This window comes from Chrysemys picta, chromosome 4 (genome assembly GCF_011386835.1).
Source record: "Chrysemys picta bellii isolate R12L10 chromosome 4, ASM1138683v2, whole genome shotgun sequence".
Taxonomy (NCBI): Eukaryota; Metazoa; Chordata; order Testudines; family Emydidae; genus Chrysemys; species Chrysemys picta.
The window spans coordinates 133,920,538-133,939,983 of record NC_088794.1 but is presented as its reverse complement, the minus strand read 5'-3'; the positions used below and the strand labels follow the sequence as shown (position 1 = coordinate 133,939,983).

General features: G+C 40.7%; 2 protein-coding genes across 14 annotated transcripts in view; one reads left to right on the top strand and one right to left on the bottom strand.

The window, feature by feature from the left end:
- Positions 1-9,954, bottom strand: part of TECPR2 (tectonin beta-propeller repeat containing 2) — a 69,515-nt gene extending 59,561 nt beyond the window's left edge. For 6 of the 8 annotated variants that reach the window (XR_010600761.1, XR_010600762.1, XM_008168175.4 and 3 more), the window contains exons 1-4: positions 9,816-9,954; positions 3,426-3,708; positions 3,159-3,287; positions 2,007-2,138 (exon numbers count right to left, since the gene is read on the bottom strand). Coding sequence is in view for 6 of the 8 variants with exons in the window: in XM_008168175.4 (XP_008166397.2) it covers positions 2,007-2,138; positions 3,159-3,287; positions 3,426-3,644 (480 nt within the window). In the remaining 2 variants the exon portion in view is untranslated. Of the gene's footprint in view, positions 1-2,006; positions 2,139-3,158; positions 3,288-3,425; positions 3,709-9,551; positions 9,726-9,815 lie in introns of those variants that run through there. The other 2 variants (XM_065593636.1, XM_065593637.1) reach the window with 2 other exon arrangements.
- On the top strand, positions 9,898-18,678 carry CINP (cyclin dependent kinase 2 interacting protein). 6 transcript variants are annotated; one of them, XM_042858249.2, is made up of 6 exons: positions 9,941-10,031; positions 10,643-10,681; positions 11,543-11,711; positions 12,510-12,636; positions 15,928-16,057; positions 18,368-18,678. In XM_042858249.2, exons 3-6 carry the CDS (start codon positions 11,635-11,637, stop codon positions 18,568-18,570), a joined length of 537 nt encoding a protein of 178 aa, XP_042714183.2. In that variant the 5' UTR covers positions 9,941-10,031; positions 10,643-10,681; positions 11,543-11,634; the 3' UTR covers positions 18,571-18,678. The 6 variants fall into 6 exon arrangements, with proteins under 6 accessions (XP_065449713.1, XP_065449714.1, XP_042714183.2 ...); XM_065593640.1 differs by having other exon boundaries at positions 9,995-10,031; positions 10,643-10,702; XM_065593641.1 differs by lacking the exon at positions 10,643-10,681 and having other exon boundaries at positions 9,898-10,031.
- Positions 18,679-19,446: the final 768 nt, after the last annotated feature.

The window sequence follows — 19,446 nt, the reverse complement described above, 5'->3', positions numbered from 1 at the left end:
CTTCAGAGACTACAAATCCACTCAGTCCTACTTCTTGTTCAGCCCAATCACTAAGACAAACAAGTTTGTTTACATTTACAGGAGATAATGCTGCCCTCTTCTTATTTACAATGTCACCAGAAAGTGAGAACAGGCATTTGCATGGCACTTTTGTATCTGGCATGTAAATACCTTGCAATGCCAGCTATGCTAAACATTCATATGTCCCTTCATGCTTTGGTCACCATTCCAGAGGACATGCTTCCATGCTGATGACACTCATTAAAAAAATAATGCATTAAACAAACTTGTGACTGAACTCCTTCGGAGAGAACTGTATGTCCCCTGCTCTGTTTTACCTGCATGTTGCCATATATTTCATGTTATAGTTGTCTTGGATGATGACTCAGCACATTGTTCATCTTAAGAACACTTTCACTGCAGATTTCACAAAACACAAAGAAGGTACCAATGAGAGATTTCTAAACATAGCTACAGCATTCGACTCAAGGTTTAAGAATCTGAAGTGCCTTCCAAAATCTGAGAGGGATGAGGTGTGGAGCATGCTTTCAAAAGTCTTAAAAGAGCACCACACTGATGCAGAAACTACAGAACCACCAAAAAAGAAAAATCAACCTTCTGCTGGTGGCATCTGACTCAGATAATGAAAATGAACATGAGTCGGTCCACACTGCTTTGGACTGTTATCGAGCAAAACCCATCATCAGCATGGAGGCATGTCCTCTGGAATGGTAATTGAAGATGGAGACATATGAATCTTTAGCATATTTGGCATGTAAATATCTTGCAACGCTAGCTACAACAGTGCCATGTGAATGCCTGTTCTCACTTTCAGGTGACATTGTAAACAAGAAGCAGGCAGCATTATCTTTTTAACCACGCAATTAATTGTGATTAATTTTTTTAATTGCTTGACAGCCCTAGTACTAACAGATTAAATAATACTCAGCACTTTCAAAAATTGTCCCTTGAATTCATTCAAATGTATTTCAAACTCTGACATCCCACTGGTATGTGTGAATTATACGTATAGATAACTCCATACTATGAAGTTCAGTTTCTACTGGCATACTAGCTATCACATTTGTCTGAGTTCAATGGGAACTCCACTACACATTCCCCCATCCACGTTCCTCCATCCAACTGATGGAGTTCATAAGAGAATGAGATGCTGATCCAGTTAGTGGCATTAAATCCTTTAGTGTCTGTCCAGAGTAGAAAGAACTGAGGTGAGATTGGGAGAGCATTTCCTCCCTCAAGTAGATGCAAGTTAATACCTTTATCCTCAATGTAATTGACCAAGCTAAACCTTATGTAACACATTACTTATATAGTCCCTCGGGAAGATTAAATTCAGTGGTAGTATTCTGCAAAGCCACGCAGTGGGCCCCAGCTTCATCTTCACTGTACACCGCGGGATACTGAGATATGAAGTGCTTCTGGAGAAGCACTGGATCACTGTGGTAAGGAAGTGCCTTGCATTGCTGAATAGTAACCTTACCAGAGAATTAAAAAGGGGCACTGGTTGGACTCTAAAGGAAGCTGCATCCAGTCCACTTCAGACAGATAGTTGGTGGGCATGACTGGGTGAGAGGGAGAGAAGTAGATGCAAAAGTAGATAAAAATGGGAGGAGACAATCACGGTCTACATTAGTTGTAATGAAGAAACCACAGTGCTCCACTTGCCTTACATATAAACAACTTGACTACGAAGAACTGAAGATCTACCCATCTGCTAAATACACCTCTACCCCGATATAACGCGACCCGATATAACACAAATTCGGATATAATGCAGTAAAGCAGTGCTCCGGGAGGGGAGAAGGGGGGGCGGGGCTGCGCACTCCGGCGGATCAAAGCAAGTTCGATATAACGTGGTTTCACCTATAACATGGTAAGATTTTTTGGCTCCCGAAGACAGCGTTATATTGGGGTAGAGGTGTATTTAATTAACATTCTTTCAGACAGTCTTAAACCAGAATTTTAATCTCCAAAGAAATATTTACCTGGTCTAAATCCAGAGCAGAATAGACAATTTTCCCTTTGTCATCACCAGAGAATAATTTCATTCCATTGGGACTCCAAGCTAAGGCTGTGATGCTGCTTTTGTGGATACCAGCCACATCAAATCTCCGAAGCTGCAAATTGACACCAAGGGAACACAAGAAAGAGTAATGGAGAGGGGGAAAAACAGACCCTGGGCATATTCAGTGACTCAGCTTCAAGTATTAGCTCTGAATTAACAAAGTTAAAGTTATCTTCATTCCTAATCAATTTTATTTAAATTTCATCATACATCAAGAATTTCATGGAAGCGTTTTTGACCAAGCACATTGTTTAAGAATGCTACTGAAGAAAAAAATTAATATTTTCATAAGATTAATACATGATTAACAACATACTCACAAGATATTTCATTATACATGGATTTCCTGATCCTCACCATTTTAGATGTGCAAAATCATTATACAACAATTTATTAGGAAAGAACATTTATTTGCCCTATAGTACCTGTGTTACTTCAAGATGACGATGTAATTACAGATCCCACCATAGGTGCGCGCACACACAAGCTCAAAACCTTTTTTCTAATAACGTCTGGTGGGATCACAAATGCAGACGGGCATAAAGAGTGAAGCGGCCACAACCCTCTTTCAGTTCCCTTGATAAATGAAGACTTTGTTAACTGATTACTCCAAAACCAGGGATGGAGGGCAAATTGTGGAATCTACATTGACATCAGGTTGAAGAACCACACCGTTACTGTAGGGTAGGTAACCATTTTACTAGGTTTGTGTGTCAGCGTGGATCCAGCAAGCAGTGTCCTCTTCAGGATGGCAGGCATGAGGACTATCAGCTGCATTAGTCAAACAGAGAGTAAAGTACCCTAAACTTTGGGTCTGATCTGGCAGCCAAATCCTGTGCACAATGCTTGACACAGACCCGAGCAGGTTGCGCCACATAGCAGCTTCAGCCATCCCACCCTTTACCTCCTCACATGGTAGCATGAGGCAGCACAGATGGCATGAGCAGGCTTGATGGACACTGCTAGACAAACGACTCGGAGCATACGCATTTGTCGTGAGAGCCACACTAACATATAGTCAAAGAAGATCATATTTAACATCAAAGAAGTTGTAACCAAATTTAACATTTACTTGTTTGTTTCTTCCAGGTAACGAAGAGACAAGTTGAAAAATTGCAACCCGGCCTGAAGCTGTACCAACAGCAACAAGATCATCAAAGCAGCTCAACAACTTTACAGCAGTAATAGATTCAGTCTTCCCCTGTTGAAACAAGACAAACAAAATTGCAAAATTAAAGAAGTTTCCTGAAGGAAAGTTCTGCAAGCACTAATTTGCCACCAACAGCTAAAGAAGTATTGAAAATCTTATGATAAAGCCAGGAACAAAGTTAATTTTTACCTCTAAATTGTATCTTTTCATCTGGTTTAAATGTCTGCAGTACAGATAGAGCATTCCAATGCTACTGCCCACAGCAATGTAGTCCCCATTGGTATCAAGCGCTGTGAGGTACACCACGATGGAGCGAAATCCCTTTTGGACCTTCGTAGGAATGGCATTGAGGAGATAGTACAGGGGGCAAAACTCCTTAAACGTAACTGGTAGAGCTGCAGATGCCATGGTAAGGGTTAGTTTCAGCAGCTTACAGGTTGGAACAAACACATTTACTTCACACTAAGGAAACCTGAAAAACAACAAACACCTTTAGTTAAAATGTATTCTTTCCAAATGAGCTAACAGAATAGCTGTAGTTTGGTACAAACAGCAACCAATTAAAAAAAAGTCTCACTTAGTAGAACAAATCATTCTACAGCAAGAAACTGAACATTTCCGCTCAAATTGAGTCAATGTTACCATCAGTGCCAAATGGTGTCCATTGTAATTACCCAACAGTTGATAAGCAATTTTCTCTCCAATCTTGACCAGCACAGATCTGCCTAGACTGAGCCCAAATGCAGCATTCCACTCTCAAAAGAGAGGGAAAAGCATCAATTGACTATGGTACAATTCATTCCTATTTGGTTACTGAAAGAGTAAAATCAGATTAGCATAAGATTAAAAGAACTGTGCCATGCAGTGAGCACTCAGAACAAAACATGCAAGTACATGCAGGAGAAAGACTCCTGTAAACACTGGGATCAATCCTAAAAGCACAGAGCCAACACTACCAAAAAAAAAAAGGGATTCTGGATGGACTCCCCCTGAAGGTCGAAACAACAGACTGGACTTCTACATAGAGTGCTTCCGCCGACGTGCATGGGCTGAAATTGTGGAAAAGCAGTATCACTTGCCACATAACCTCAGCCATGCAGAACACAATGCCATCCACAGCCTCAGGAACAACTCTGACATCATAGTCAAAAAGGCTGACAAAGGAGATGCTGTCATCTTCATGAATAGGTCAGAATATGAACGAGAGGCTGCTAGGCAGCTCTCTAACAGCACATTCTACAAGCCATTACCCTCTGATCCCACTGAGGGTTACCAAAAGAAACTACACCATCTGCTCAAGATGAAAAAGCACAAGAACAAATCTGCACAGACACACCCCCAGAACCTCAACCAGGGGTATTCTATCTGCTACCCAAGATCCATAAACCTGGAAGTCCTGGACGCCCCATCATCTCAGGCATTGGCACCCTGACAGCAGGATTGTCTGTCTATGTAGACTCTCTCCTCAGGCCCTACGCTATCAGCACTCCTAGCTATCTTCGAGACACCACGGACTTCCTGAAGAAACTACAATCCATTGGTGATCTTCCAGAAAACACCATCCTGGCCACTATGGATGTAGAAGCCCTCTATACCAACATTCCACACAAAGATGGACTACAAGCCATCAGGAACAGCACCCCCGATAATGTCACAGCAAAACTGGTGGCTGAACTTTGTGACTTGTCCCCAAATGTGAAACAGTTGTGGGTGAGAACAATGTATACCTTCAAGTCAGTGGCACTGCTATGGGTACCCACATGGCCCCACAGTATGCCAACATTTTTATGGCTGACTTAGAATAATGCTTCCTCCACTCTCGTCCCCTAATGCCCCTACTCTACTTGTACTACATTGATGACATCTTTATCATCTGGACCCATGGAAAAGAAGCCCTTGAGGAATTCCACCATGATTTCAACAATTTCCATCCCACCATCAACCTCAGCCTGGACCAGTCCACACAAGAGATCCACTTCCTGGACATTACAGTGCTAATAAGCAATGGTCACATAACCACCACCCTATACTGGAAACCTACTGACCGCTATACTTACCTACATGCCTCCAGCTTTCATCCAGACCACACCACGTGATCCATTGTCTACAGCCAAGCTCTAAGATACAACCACATTTGCTCCAACCCCTCAGACAGAGACAAACACCTACAAAATCTCTATCAAGCGTTCTTACAACTACAATACCCACCTGCTGAAGTGAAGAAACAGATTGACAGAGCCAGAAGAGTACCCAGAAGTCACCTACTACAGGACAGGCCCAACAAAGAAAGTAACAGAACACCACTAGCCGTCACCTTCAGCCCCCAACTAAAACCTCTCCAGCGCATCATCAAGGATCTACAACCTATCCTGAAGGACGATCCCTCACTCTCACAGATCTTGCAAGACAGGCCAGTCCTTGCTTACAGACAGTCCCCCAACCTGAAGCAAATACTCACCAGCAACCACACAAGAACAAAAAACTAACCCAGAAACCTATCCTTGCAACAAAGCCCGTTGCCAACTCTGTCCACATATCTATTCAGGGAATACCATCATAGGACCTAATCACATCAGCCATACTATCAGAGGCTCGTTCACCTGCACACCTACCAATGTAATATATGCCATCATGTGCCAGCAATGCCCCTCTGCCACATACACTGGCCAAACCGGACAGTCTCTACGCAAAAGAATAAATGGACACAAATCAAACGTCAAGAATTATAACATTCAAAACCAGTCGGAGAACACTTCAAACTCCCTGGTCACTCAATTACAGACCTAAAAGTGGCAATAGTACAACAACAAAAACTTGAAAAACAGACTCCAACGAGAAACTGATGAATTGAAATTAATTTGCAAACTAGACACCATTAAATTAGGCTTGAATAAAGACTGGGAGTGGATGGGTCATTACACAAAGTAGAACTATTCCCCCTACTGTTACGCACACCTTCTTGTCAATTGTTGGAAATGGGCCATCCTGATTATCACTACAAAACTTTTTTTCCTCCTGCTGACAATAGCCCACCTGGAGGATAGTGGTGGTTTAATGTACAGAGGAAGATATCAGATTAGAAGTCTCATCCTTAGTCCTTTACATTAATTCCTACCTCAACCCAAGATAGTTAAAACTAATAGTTATCAGAAAAACAAATCCACTTTTGACTCTTTGTGCTACATTTGGCTTGCACAATTAAAAACAGTTTAGGCAGTTTCATTTTCTAGTAGTTACACAGTTCAGCTTCACTTTGAGGTACTACCGGACTTTGAGGTACTCCAAAGCTAAAGAGTCCTCATTTGTTTTTTTTAAAGCAATGAAAATATTTGTTTTGTAGGTTATTAAACACAATGGGCCTAATTATCACTCCTTCCACCTTGCACAGTCACTTACCGCTGTGAAAAATTAATGCAAAGGTATAAAACACTCCACAATCAAAATGGCCATATTTGATACCCTCTTTGCACAAACATAAAAGCTCAAGACAGAGGAGAATCAGGTTTCAAACATACATCTTGAGTTTAAACTACTGGACAATGATTTTGGGTCAGACATGCCTTCTTCTCTTTATTGATTATTCAAGGACAGCAATTGTATCTACTTTTCCCCTTCGTTACTCGTATCAGGGAAACTGAAGACAAATGGCTGGAATAAACTGTTTTTCCAGAACAATTTTAGGAATGGTTCTGCATATTCAGTGGAATCAGCAATTGTCATTTTCAAAAACATGATTGCCATATGTGACAAATCAGGGCAGGATAAGTAAGAGATTTTGCAGTGGAAATATAAGCAGCATGAAGTGCCTTACGATTAAGGCTGCAAGTCCGTCACGGAGGTCACAAATTCTGTGACTTTCCGGGACCTCAGTGACTTCTGCAGCCACCGGTGCCACTGACCACAAAGCCAGCCGCACCAGCTGTGCTGGGGCAGTCTCAGGCCACCACGTGCCTCCGCCCGTCGGAGTGCCCCCTCCAGAGCACCCAAGATTTAGTCGGAGTATATAGTACATGTCATGGACAGGACATAGCCCGTGAATTTTTCTGTACTGCCCGTGACCTGTCCATGACTTTTACTAAAATACCCATGACTAAATCTTAGCCTTACTTATGATGCATTCCACAACCCCATGAAGAAAAGGCACTCCTTCCTCTTCAATCCACAAAAACCACAGCCAACCTCTCTGGCTGTTACTTCTCTAGTCTCAATAATGGGGACTATAGCTCAACAGCTGTGAAACAGCGAAAAGGAAAATGGTCTTGTAATTAAGGCACAAGACTGGGAATCAGGAGATGAGGGTTCAATTCCATGCTCTGCCAGAGACTTGTGTGACCTCAAGGAAATTATTGCATTTCTCTGTGCCTCAGTTCCCTGACTATACAATAATATTTCCCCTTTCTCACCCTTTGTTTTGTCTATTTAGATGTAAGTTCTTTAGGACAGGGACCATCTCTTACTATGCATATGCACAGCACCTAGCACAATGGGCCCTAACCTCTGTTAGAGTCTCTGTGCACTAAAATAAAATAGTTTTCCAAATTATTTAAGGGGCAACTCAATTTGTGCCCCCAATGCTCTCATTATGAGATTTTCAGATTGGGTACCTACTTTTTATTTTTAAATCAATAGTTTACATCCCATTTAAAAATATAGTCTTCAAAAATCTTACAGTTCTAGCACCAGGATACTGTCAATGATTTAAAAGGTGTCGCTTCAGAAAGGTTGCAAACTTTCCATTGTTGTGTGTGTTCAAAGAGCTAGTAGAAGCCCAGATTTGGACAAAATTAATATATAGATGTTACTAAGATTTTTATTTATGTTTTGCTTGCTAGTTATAAATCCAAATTATGTGAAAATATATTTTTATAGAATACAAAATGTTTATTGTCAAGAACTTTTAGAGTAGTCCACCTTGTACCCCCACAGGCAATGCATATTCACCACCTGACACAAAGATAGAGAGATTCAAAAAGCATGAAAGCCTAGAAATACTGTCCTGTTGCACAAGTAACTACATCACTATCCTTTGAATTGGTTCAAAAATTATTAATAACTGAAAAACTTCAAACTATTCAAGATTATTTTACTCTTAAACAAATGAGCTCTCACATTTGCAAGACTGATACTGTGAGTATTTGAAGGAGTCAAACATATCACAAGTATGATTAACAGTCCCCATCTTCGGGCACTTGCACAGTGTATTTAGGTTCCAATCCTACAGAAAGCTTAATTTTACTTATGTCAATAGTCTTACTCAACTCAGTGGATTACTCATGAGCTTAAAGGCAAGAACATGCATAAGAGGTTACAGGATCATGGCATTAGTTTGCAATATCACTATTTTTCATAATCATTCATTTCTAAGGTGTTTACCAAAAAACTAGCAACTTTAAAACATTTCAACGTTATCGCGTTGCATATATATAACAGCAGCTGAACAAAAACTAAGCTTCCATAGTTAAAATATTAAATTAGCTCATATTGTCCACTCTAATTAGCTCATGTCAAATTGCAATAGTTTTCCCCCACAAAATCTTTTTGCAGAGAAAGGAAAGTAACAAATGTTACTTAAAAGCACTCGTGTGACCTAAGAACTGGGAACTACATTTATGAAAGTGGGCACACAAAGTTTATTTGCAGTTTAGCTTAAAATAACTTCCGGATTTGTGGCTTTAACTACAGCAGCATCAACCTTATTGTGCTGATGTCGCAACCATGTTACAAGACTTTATTAACTAACTAAATTTCTTATTCAGAAAAATAATCACAAGTCAGCACATTTTAAACTATTATTAAATAGCCTGACATTCTCTGTCCTGCCTCCATCCCCACACACAGCAAACTGTTTTAAGAGACACCACAGAGAAATCTGGTTAGAAAGTTTGTTTCATTTTCTTTTTTATTTAATTCTCAAGTTTAAAAAAAAAAAAAGTTTCCCACTCCACACTCCGAAGAAATAAAAAATGGGATGGGGAGCGTGAAGCTGCACATCTTTGTAATTAGAGAGCCAAGACAGGCAAGGTAATATCTTTACTAGACCAACTTCTGTTGGTATTAACCTCCCACAGCTTGTCTCTCTAATATCCTGGGGCCCACACTGTTACAAATAGGCTGCATACCTCCTTCTAACGCCATCCCAGCTTTTACAATGTTTACAGGATAGCTGACCAGATTAACCGAATCAAGAACAAACCACCGGCACTGGCCATGCGCAACAGATTCCCCATGGGGAGAATTCAACAGGCAGCGAACAGCAGAGCTGCTGAAGGATGAAATGAAGCGGGGCTACCGAGCCCCTCCAGCCCCTGTGCTCACCGAGGGAAGCAGAGTTTAAAGCGGGTGCAAGTATCCACAGCCTCGCAGGGGGGCGAACGATCCCCCCCCCCCCGTTTCCAACAGCAGCGGGAGGACCTGGGGGGTCAGTTTCCCTATTTCAGCCGCTGCTGGAGCCCCAGCGACAGAGCCGCAAGGGGCAGGGGAGACGTGGGGAGGAGGAAAAGGGGCGGGTGGGGGAAGGGTTGATGGAGAAAAGGGGTGGAGGCGCGAGGAGGAGCCCTGAGCGGCGGCTGCCTGACTCACCTCAGCAAGGGGCCGGGCCCCTCATGTCTCCCGGCCGGGCGGGGGCTGCCTCTGCGGGGCCCCGGGCGAGGGGAGACTAAGCCGCTGGACCGGGCGCGGCTGAGCGACGGCTGCTGGGCCCGGGGCGGGCGGGGCCGGACGTGAGCGCACTTCCGAGGGAAGGCGGGGCGCGGCCCGGCCGGGGGCCCTATCACGGCGGGGCTCGGGGCATGGCAGGTGAGCGAGGCCCGCGGTCCCCGGGGGCGCATGGGAGGAGGGGGGTGTCTGTCTCCAGCCGGGGTCGGGTGCCAGCCGCGTGCGCGCACAGGGGCGCTGCCTTCTCGTGGTAAGCCCGGTTCTGGCGCCCCTCCGAGGGCACGTGAGCCGGGCTGCACGCGCATCTCGTTCGTTATATTCCGTTATTATCGTTACATTTCCAAATGCGAAGGAAATTGACCAACGCGGGCTGCGGCTGCGGGGCCTCGATTCCGCGGAACCGTCAGCCTGCGCAGCACCGGGGACCCCTCCCGTGCGTCACGTTCGGGGGGTGGCTAGGTGTCTAACCACTGACAGCCCCTTGTGTTCTGAAAGTTTCTTACTTACCCCCCTTCATTCCTTGTCTGTTAATATTGTATTTTAACAAATTAGCATTAATGGGTGTTCGTAAAGTGCCAGGGTTGTTTAATGTTCGTGAAGCACTTTGAGATCCTCAGATGAAAAGTAATTTAGCTGTGTAGAGAATTAGCATCAATTGCATCCGAAGAAGTGGGCAGTAGCCCACCAAAGCTTATGCTCTAATAAATTTGTTAGTCTCTAAGGTGCCACAAGTATGCCTGTTCTTTTTGCAGATACAGACTAACACGGCTGCTACTCTGAAACCACCAATTGTATGTACAGCCACACTCAGTGTATGTTTATAAATAACAGTATTATTATTACTAGGCACTACCTCTGAAATCTTAGCTTGCTTTATATTATCCAGAAACTGTTTATGTGATGAACAGTAAAGTTGAGGACAGAAATTAGGTTATCATTTGAATCTGCAATGATTGCAGATATGAGTAACTACATAGATGAGTAGTCCTATTGAATCAATGTTACACTGATGCTCACCTGTGTAAAATTAATCATGTACATAAATGTTTGCAAGATCAAAGCCTTGCATTGTCATTAAAATCCTGTAAAAATATAAGGTGACATTTTGGCCCTATTGAAGTCAGTGGCAAAACTCCTATTGCCTGCAGTAGTGCCAGGATTTCACACTTCCTACTCTGGGAAAACCTACTGAAATATTCATGATAGAGACCACTAGGTAAAAAGGACTCGGTCCTAACAGAGTTAGTGACTAGCCAAGAAGTGCTATATTAAAATTTGACTTCAGAAAATATAGCCAATACTTGTATTGGCAAAATTCTATAGGATTGCTTATTAGTGGTTTTACAGCATTAGTTAGGTGTTATAATGGAATACCTCAATATGCAGTTTATTTTTTTCAATACCCTAAGAATGTGGTTATTTTACACTGAAAGGTTGACAGGCTAGAAACTTGATTTATGATTAAAGTTAGTAGGATGCATGTAAACTACATTTTATTGAGTCAACATTCAGGAACAGAACAGCGAGGAATATACTGCATGAAGCCACATACAACTATAATGACAACATAAAACAGTGCATTGATTTGCTATTGTAGATTTTTAAGAGTTTGCATTTTCTCTCTCTCTCTCTCTGTCTCTTTTTTTAAGCAGCAAAGAGTCCTGCAGCTGTTGCTCCAAAAAAACCTGTCTTATCTGTCAGTGCAAGAAAAATTAAAGATAACACAGCAGACTGGCATAATTTAATGATGAAATGGGAGACCCTGAATAATAATGGATTTACTACTGCAAACAAAATTGTAAACTTGAAAATTGGCACACTGTGAGTATGTTACAAATAATGACAATGTAGAGGTCACTTTTACTGTGAAACTAGTTTGTTTTCCTGACTGGGCAGCTTTTCAAGAGTGGACAGGTTTGATATTCTATACCAGTAGCATTTTGTGATTGTTTAAAATCAAAAGATTGAAATTCAGGTAAGGCTGTTTAAGGTAAAAATTGGATAACCTCATAAGGGCTGTATTTGCAGCAAAATGTTTTTATACATACAAATAATAAACAAATATTCAATATTTAAAATGCTAAATTACAAAATTAGGGTTTGATCCTACAAACCCTTACTTGGGTGAGTTTTCTCTGACACACAACTCAATGTTACAAGATATCACTGAGGTCAAGAGCTTTGCAGGATTAAAAAAAGGGATTGGCCATTTACATGAATAACAAAAAAACATCCTGAGTTACAATAGTAAAGATTTAAAAAAGCCAATAACTTTGGAAGGGACATAATTCCTTCTTCAGGACATAAGACAACCTGTAACTAATGGGAATTAGGAAGAAACTTTCCTTTTCCTGGTGGACAGGCTATTCCTTAATTGCCTAATGTAGGGTTCTCGTACTTTCCTCTGAACCATTTGGTACTAGCCACAGTTGAACACTGAACTAGCTAAACCATTCATCTAATCCTGTACAGCAATTCTTTTGTACTGTTCATGTGAGAAAGAGCTTGTAGGCTCAAGCCTTTTGTTAGTTGTGTAGAGGACAGCATAGATTTTAAATTCCTACAGTCTGTGAGTAAAGGTATGCACAGGTATTTACACTAATATATGTTTTTGTTTAGATTTAAAGATAACAAACTGGAGATAGAATGTGACAACATTGCCTCTGACTGTGGAAAGCTGTCTCCAGACTATAATGAAGAACTTGAGATGTTCTGTGCAGAATTGCTTGGGACCTTGGAAAACATGGTAATGTTCATTTGTTTATCTTTCAAACTGTATACTCCCTAACCTGATGAAGCCATTGTTGGCAAGTGTGTTTCTCCACTAACTAAATCATTTTAAACATTTACTGAAAATAAACTTTCATAAGGCTTTCATTCAGAGAACTACCCTAACTTTGGATACGAATGATTAGAAGTACTGTGTACTATGTTTATTAGATTGACTTGAAAATTTAAAAGTTGATTTTACATCCCTCTCCTGGCTCCCCCTTTATTCCCCTTTTCATAGTATGATTTAAAAAAAAAATCTGCAAAATAATATAATGCCAATATTGTACCTATTGTCTATTCTTTCTCATCCTAAATATGTTCAAAACAAAACAAGCCTCAAGTTAGAAAGAGGATAGAACAGTTCAGACCCTAGTATGATGTGGTATCAATAAGCATATGTCTATGCAGCAATTAGAGGTGTGATTGCAGCACGTGTAGGCGTACCCAAGCTAGCTTTAATCTAGTTTGCGTAACAATAGCAGTTAAGCACAGCTGCACAGGCTGTACAAACCCACCTGGGACCCTGTGTACATACATGACCAGCAATCCCATGCAGCAACAGCTTCACTGCCATTATTACTCACCCATGCTAACTTTATCTAGCTAGCGTATGTGCACATGTTTTAGTCACACCTCCGATAGCAGTGTAAACACGCCTAAGGACTATATTTTGTTTGATTGGACATAATTCAGTTTCCAATTTTCCTAAATGCAGTTCTGTGTTACAGCTCCCATCTCTTTAGGAAACAGAGTGGACATTTGTTATCTAACCTACTTAATGAATTGTCACCCCAGTAATTTTGGAAATAGCCAATACAGGTGAAGATTAGTGACGTTCCTACTGCAATAGTAGTTCATACCTTCAGAATGGTATAGTAACCTAAATTAAAAATAGAGAAGAAGTAATACAAATCAGAAAAAATGTACAGCCTATTCACTTTGCAGAAATAATTTCATGCACTTCATTGTTAACTTACTCTGAATTTTATTTCTTAATTAGAATAACTTTAATATCCCTTAGCTATAAAGAAAAATGCCTGTTAAAATGATACTGGTTTGATGTTAGATTGAGCAGTTCTGTGCAAACTGGAGAAAATTCCAATGATTGGTATAAGCAGGAAAATACTCCAGATTCCTCAACAAGTTTGGTTCTCTGGAGGAAGTAAGAGTAATGCTTCTGTTTCTTAGTTTGAGTTACTGTCATGACTTAGCCCATTAAATGCACTGATGTAAGTTGTCATTCCTGTTGAGCAATTAAAGTCCAAGCATCTTGTGTTGTATTAGACAATGCATATATACATACTTTATTTTCCACTGTTTGTAATCATATGTACCATATATTCAGGAGTTTACAGCATGACCAGGATGCTCCTAAATTCTTTACTGTAAGATGCTGCTACCAGCCTCAATGATTTTATTAATGGTTTCATAGATTTCAAAGCCAGATGGAACCATTGTGATCATCTACCTCCTGTATAACACTGGCCATAGAACGTCCCCAAAATAATTCCTAGAGCATATCTTTTAGCAAGACATAAAATCTTGATTTAAAAATTGTCACTGATGGAAAATCCACCAGACCCTTGGTAAATTGTTCCAGTGGTTAATTACTCTCACCATTACAATTTTACACCTTATTTCCAGTGTGAAGTTGTCTAGCTCATTGCTTCTCAAAGTGGTGGTCCATGGACCGGTGCCAGTCCGCGGCAAGTTTCCTCACAAGAGCGTCAAATAGGATAATAATATGGCACCGGTCCCTGGCACATTGGGGGGAAAAAAGTTGCCGGTCTCCCACATCAGATAGCTTGAGAAGCACTGGCTAGCTTCAGCTTCGACCCATTGGATCATGTTATACCTTTCTCTGTTAGATTGAAGAGCCCTTGTTAAATATTTTATTCCCTGTGTAGACACTTATAGACTATCCTTTAACCATCTCTTTAAGCTAAACAGATTGACTCGAAGAGTTCAGTCACTATAAGGCATATTTTCTAATCCTCTAATCATTCTTGTAGCTCTTCTCTGAACCCTCTCCAATTTATCAACATCCTTCTTGAATTATGTTCATCAGAACAGGACACAGTATTCCAGCAGCGGTCACAGCAGTGCCAAATACAGAGATAAAATAACCTCTCTACTCCTATTTAAGATTCCCCCGTTTATGCATCCCAGGATTGCATTAGCTCTTTTGGCCATAGTGTCACACTGGGAGCTCATGTTCAGCTGATTATCCTCTACAACCCCCAAATCTTTTTCAGTCACTGCTTTCCCCATCCTATATGTATGGTCTACATTCTTTGTTCCTAGATGTATATACATTTAGCCATATTAAAAGGCATAGTGTGCTTACACCCAGTTTACCAACCAATCCAGATTGCTTTGAATCAGTGACCTGTCCTCTACATTATGTACCCCATCTCCAATTTTTGTGTCATCTGCAAACTTTATCAGTGATGATTTTATGTTTTCTTCCAGGTCATTGATAAAAATGTTAAATAGCATAGGGTTAAGAACCTATCCCTGCAGGACCCCACTAGAAACAGACCTACTTGATGATGATTCTCTATTTATGGTTACATTTTGAGACCTATCGCTTAGATCTATCAGTTGTTACCTTAGATAATGCACAATAGTTAATTCCCTTCTATCTTTCTAATCCTTCAAGATTACTAGTATGGAAAAGTGTCCACACTGCAGTTAGCACTTACTATCCTAATTATTGGCAGTTTTCAGAGGGAGTAAAAGATTGAAATTGCATAGAGACTGAACTGTTTTTCCATACCTAGAGGTGATCCTACCAGGTTAAGGCTGAGGGACGTTGGTAGGGAAGCTTGCACTTTCAGTGCCTATGTGGTACCTGTTCTGTAGGAAAGAGCAACTTTCACCCTCAGTCCAGACCCTTTCACCGGTACTAAATTGTTATAAAGGAAGAAAACCAAGAATATTGAGACAGAACTTTACCAACTTTCTGGGTGGTAAACATGGATTTAGGATTTAAAAAAATCTAAAGCTAGGGAAATGTTCAAAATAGAAGTAAATAAACTGTACATGCAATGTTTGAAACACCAAGTGTTTCTCACATGAAATCTCTATATTAGTCCCACTAATAGCTATTTTTTGCAGCCATAAAAGTGAATTAGAAATTTCATGAATCTGGTTGAGGTAGTCACATAAAGTGTTTTTGAACTTCATTAATAGTTAATACTTGTAAGATCTTAGTAGCATAAAATGCCCCAAATGTTTAACTTGAAACTCTAATCATTCTCAGGCAAAAATACAACTGAAAATGGAAAAACTGTGTTCAACTACTAAAGGAATTTGTGATTTAGAAACATATCATTATAAAAATGGAGATTGCAGGACACCACTCTTTCACACATGGCCCACTGCGTACTTCTGTAAGTAGAATATTGTTTACTTGTAAGTTATCCATTAGTATTTCCCAATGAGGAGCATTTTAAAGGACATTTGATGTCATTTGAAATTGAAATAGTAATTTAGAAGAACTGAAAAAATATGCCCTGTTAACTTTTATCTAGATAAGATTGTAACTTTGCCTTATGTAATGAGAGAGTCTGTCTTTCTATTGCTTACTCAGTTAGAGAAGTTACTGCACTGGTTCTCAAACTTTTGTACTGGTGACCCCTTTCACATAGCAAGCCTCTGAGTGCGACACCCCCCTTATAAATTAAAAACACATTTTTATATATTTAACACCATTATAAATGCTGCAGGCAAAGTGGAGTTTGGGTTGGAGGCTGACATCTCGTGACCCCCTGAGAGGTACTGACCCCCGGGTTGAGAACCCCTGAGTTACTGCATTAATTAACTTAAAGCAGTGGTTCTCAAACTATGGGGCGCACCTCCGTTGGGTGGTGTGGAAATGTGTCAAGGGAGATGTGAGCTGTGAGACTTTTTATTTATTTATTTATTTATTAAGAGCCCTGGCTGTTAGCCCCAGGTGGCTGGGGCTCCTGCAGAAGGGCTGTGCACACCTGGGAGGAGGGGATAAAGGGGCTAGACGGAGCCCCACCGCCAGGGCTCTCCTTCTCCCCTCCTCTTGCCCTGCCCCAGCCCTCACGGGGAGGCAGCTCAGGCTCCAGCTCTTCCTCTTCCCCCACCCCCACCCCCAAATCCTTCACCTGGAGATGGCAGCAGCTCCAGCTGTCAGTCCCTTGGTAAGGGAGGCAAAAGTAAGTGTGGCAATGGGGCATGAAGTCTGCCAAAGAAGTTTGTGAACCACTGGCTGAGGTTATTGCCACTGACAGCTCACGTAAATTGCAAAGCAACTCACACATTATAATTACAGTGTTAAGACATACAGACAGATCAAGTTAAAACAAGCATCTGCAGAAGTGTCAAAGCTGCAATAGCTACTCCCTATACAAAGAGCAAAAATATCTGTGGTCGGAAGCATTGAGTCCGATTCTACAGTCCAATTTGTAGAATGGGGCTTATTCTTAGGTGGGAGATGGGAGTCCCACCTCAGTTAATTGTAAGACACAGAAGAGTTGTAAAAGGGCTCTGATCCAGAGGATGACCAGACTGAGGAAAGAGAAGGCTCATCACTAAAAATAGGGAATGCAGATCCTTCCAGCATTCACTTGGTGCCAGAGTGTAGGTGAGGCCTTTTCTGCCTTTCCAGTTATTTAACAATCTAAAAAAACCTAGCAGGCTTCAAGTGCGTCTGTTTGACAAGCAGCATTAGTGCAGTTTTACAACTCTTGGAATTCAGAAACTGGATGGCAACAGATTTGTTTCTCTGATTAATTGGAAGTAGTTCTTTTGTGCAGTGTGTCCCCTGCTCCTCAGTTCACTGCCCTAGAATAGTGGGATTCTCATGTCTTGGTTTCTGCTGACCAGAAGACTGGCAGGGGAAAGGGGATGTGCTGGACCCTCTGTTATTGAAAAAATCCAAAGAAATGTGGTTGTAATAATTTTACCTACAATTCTGGCTGAATTCCATGGGAATTTTTGGTGAACGAGGAATGCAGGCTTGGGCCCTTATTGTCAATTATTTTGTTCACTTACTGGGTCCAGCAATTCAAGGGACAATAGCCAGAAACATTTTTTAAAATATCCTTTCCAGCATTACTAGTAACTCCATACATTAGACAAACATTTCAGTTTCAAACTATTTTCACCATTTATTCTTCACTCACAAAGAGCGTAGTTAGTTAAACAGATCAGCATTACTTCCTGGTGCTCAAGCACGTGCACTATTTGGGTTAATATAGTATGCAGATTATGGTTTAGTTGCCCAAAAATATCAAGGTATCCAGAAAATTTATGCAGAGTTTTTATTCAAAGTATTATAAAACCTTTACATTTTTAAACCAACATGTCCCTTTAAAGAAATGGGCTTAAAATAATACCATTTTTATAGCTGGTTCTAAGACACTGCTGTTGAGATGTAGAAATAAAAGGGGATTTTATACTGAAAAAGCATCTGTGTGGTAGAAATGTATCCAATACATGAGCAATAAATTTGGCATTTCATATTGCAATGAAGAGGAGTGTTGTTAACTACTGTAAAGATCAGGATGGCTGACTGACCTAAAGAAGAGGGGGTAGTTATACAAGCTTGCATACTATAATAGCTATTTTAAAAAAAATGATTAGTATAGCACAAGTATTGATTTATTACTTTTTCAGAGCTGCTTATATATGATTAGAAATGGTGTGTGTAATTGTTCAATCCATTTCAGATGAGGTTTCTTTCAAGCTTGCTGAAATGTACAAGAAGGAAATACAACTTAAGCAAACGATTGTGCAAGAGATTGCTCATACTGCTGACCAGGATCTTATGATGGTTTATTTATCGTCTTGGTTGTACCAGCCCTATATTGAGAACAGCAGCAAACTACTGCTAGAAAGCATGTTGCTAGAAACAGGACATAGGCAAGTGTAGCATTTAAGACTACTTCTAATGATACTCATGTGACACTGAAGCAGCAACAAACTGCAAGGTTAATTATACATTGTATTTTTATAAGGTTATTAAAATGTTTTTTTCCTCTGTTTGTATTTAATTTTGTTTAATTTGTCATTCCTCTTGGTTGATATAAAGCAATTATCTAAGGTACTTATATTACCTCCTTCGCTGTAGTATCTGAACACCTCACAATTTTAGAGGTACTATTATCCCCAAATTACACATGGGGAACCAAAGTAGAGAAAGGCTAAGGGCCAAATCCTCAAAGGTATTTATTTGAATTCAGTTGAAATCAATGGGCATTAGGTGCCTAAATACCTTTGAGGATCTGGGTCTAAGGTAACACAGAAGACTGCAGTGGAACAGGGAACTGAACCTGAATTATGGGAGTCTTAGGCTACAGCCCTCACCCCTGGACCATCATTCCTGACACCAAACTTGACACCCACTGAATGTCTTGCTACTTCTGTTTTGAACTGCCACAATACACAAAATCAAAGACGAAACATGTTCTGTTTTTTCCTTATGTACATACCACACAGATTTTCTGAAGTTTCAGGGTGGCAGAGGCAATTACTAAGATCTGAAACTGTACCACTGTGGCATGAGAGTTCTGCCATTGATTTAAATAGCAGCAGAGTCAGTCCCTTAATGAAGTAGCTTTTCTTATAGTGAATATATACAAATCTAGAAGTATCACTATATCCAGCTTATTCTCGCTTCCCCCAAACAATAAAATGCCCCTCTCTGCTCTTACAATATGACTTTCCTGTGTTGAAAAACTACAAGTTATGAAACTATTCCACACATTGTAGAGCTATTTATAAGCATCCTTAGATCTGCTTCTGCCAG

What these genes read in the sequence shown, in the direction of transcription:
- CINP (XM_065593638.1), top strand. Translation starts at nt 10,062, where the DNA reads ATGGGAGGAGGGGGGTGTCTGTCTCCAGCCGGGGTCGGGTGCCAGCCG. An exon ending in AGGGGCGCTGCCTTCTCGTG is followed by an intron (nt 10,141 to 11,539) that starts GTAAGCCCGGTT and finishes TCTTTTTTTAAG; the next exon opens with CAGCAAAGAGTCCTGCAGCT. An exon ending in TTGGGACCTTGGAAAACATG is followed by an intron (nt 12,637 to 15,927) that starts GTAATGTTCATT and finishes AATCATTCTCAG; the next exon opens with GCAAAAATACAACTGAAAAT.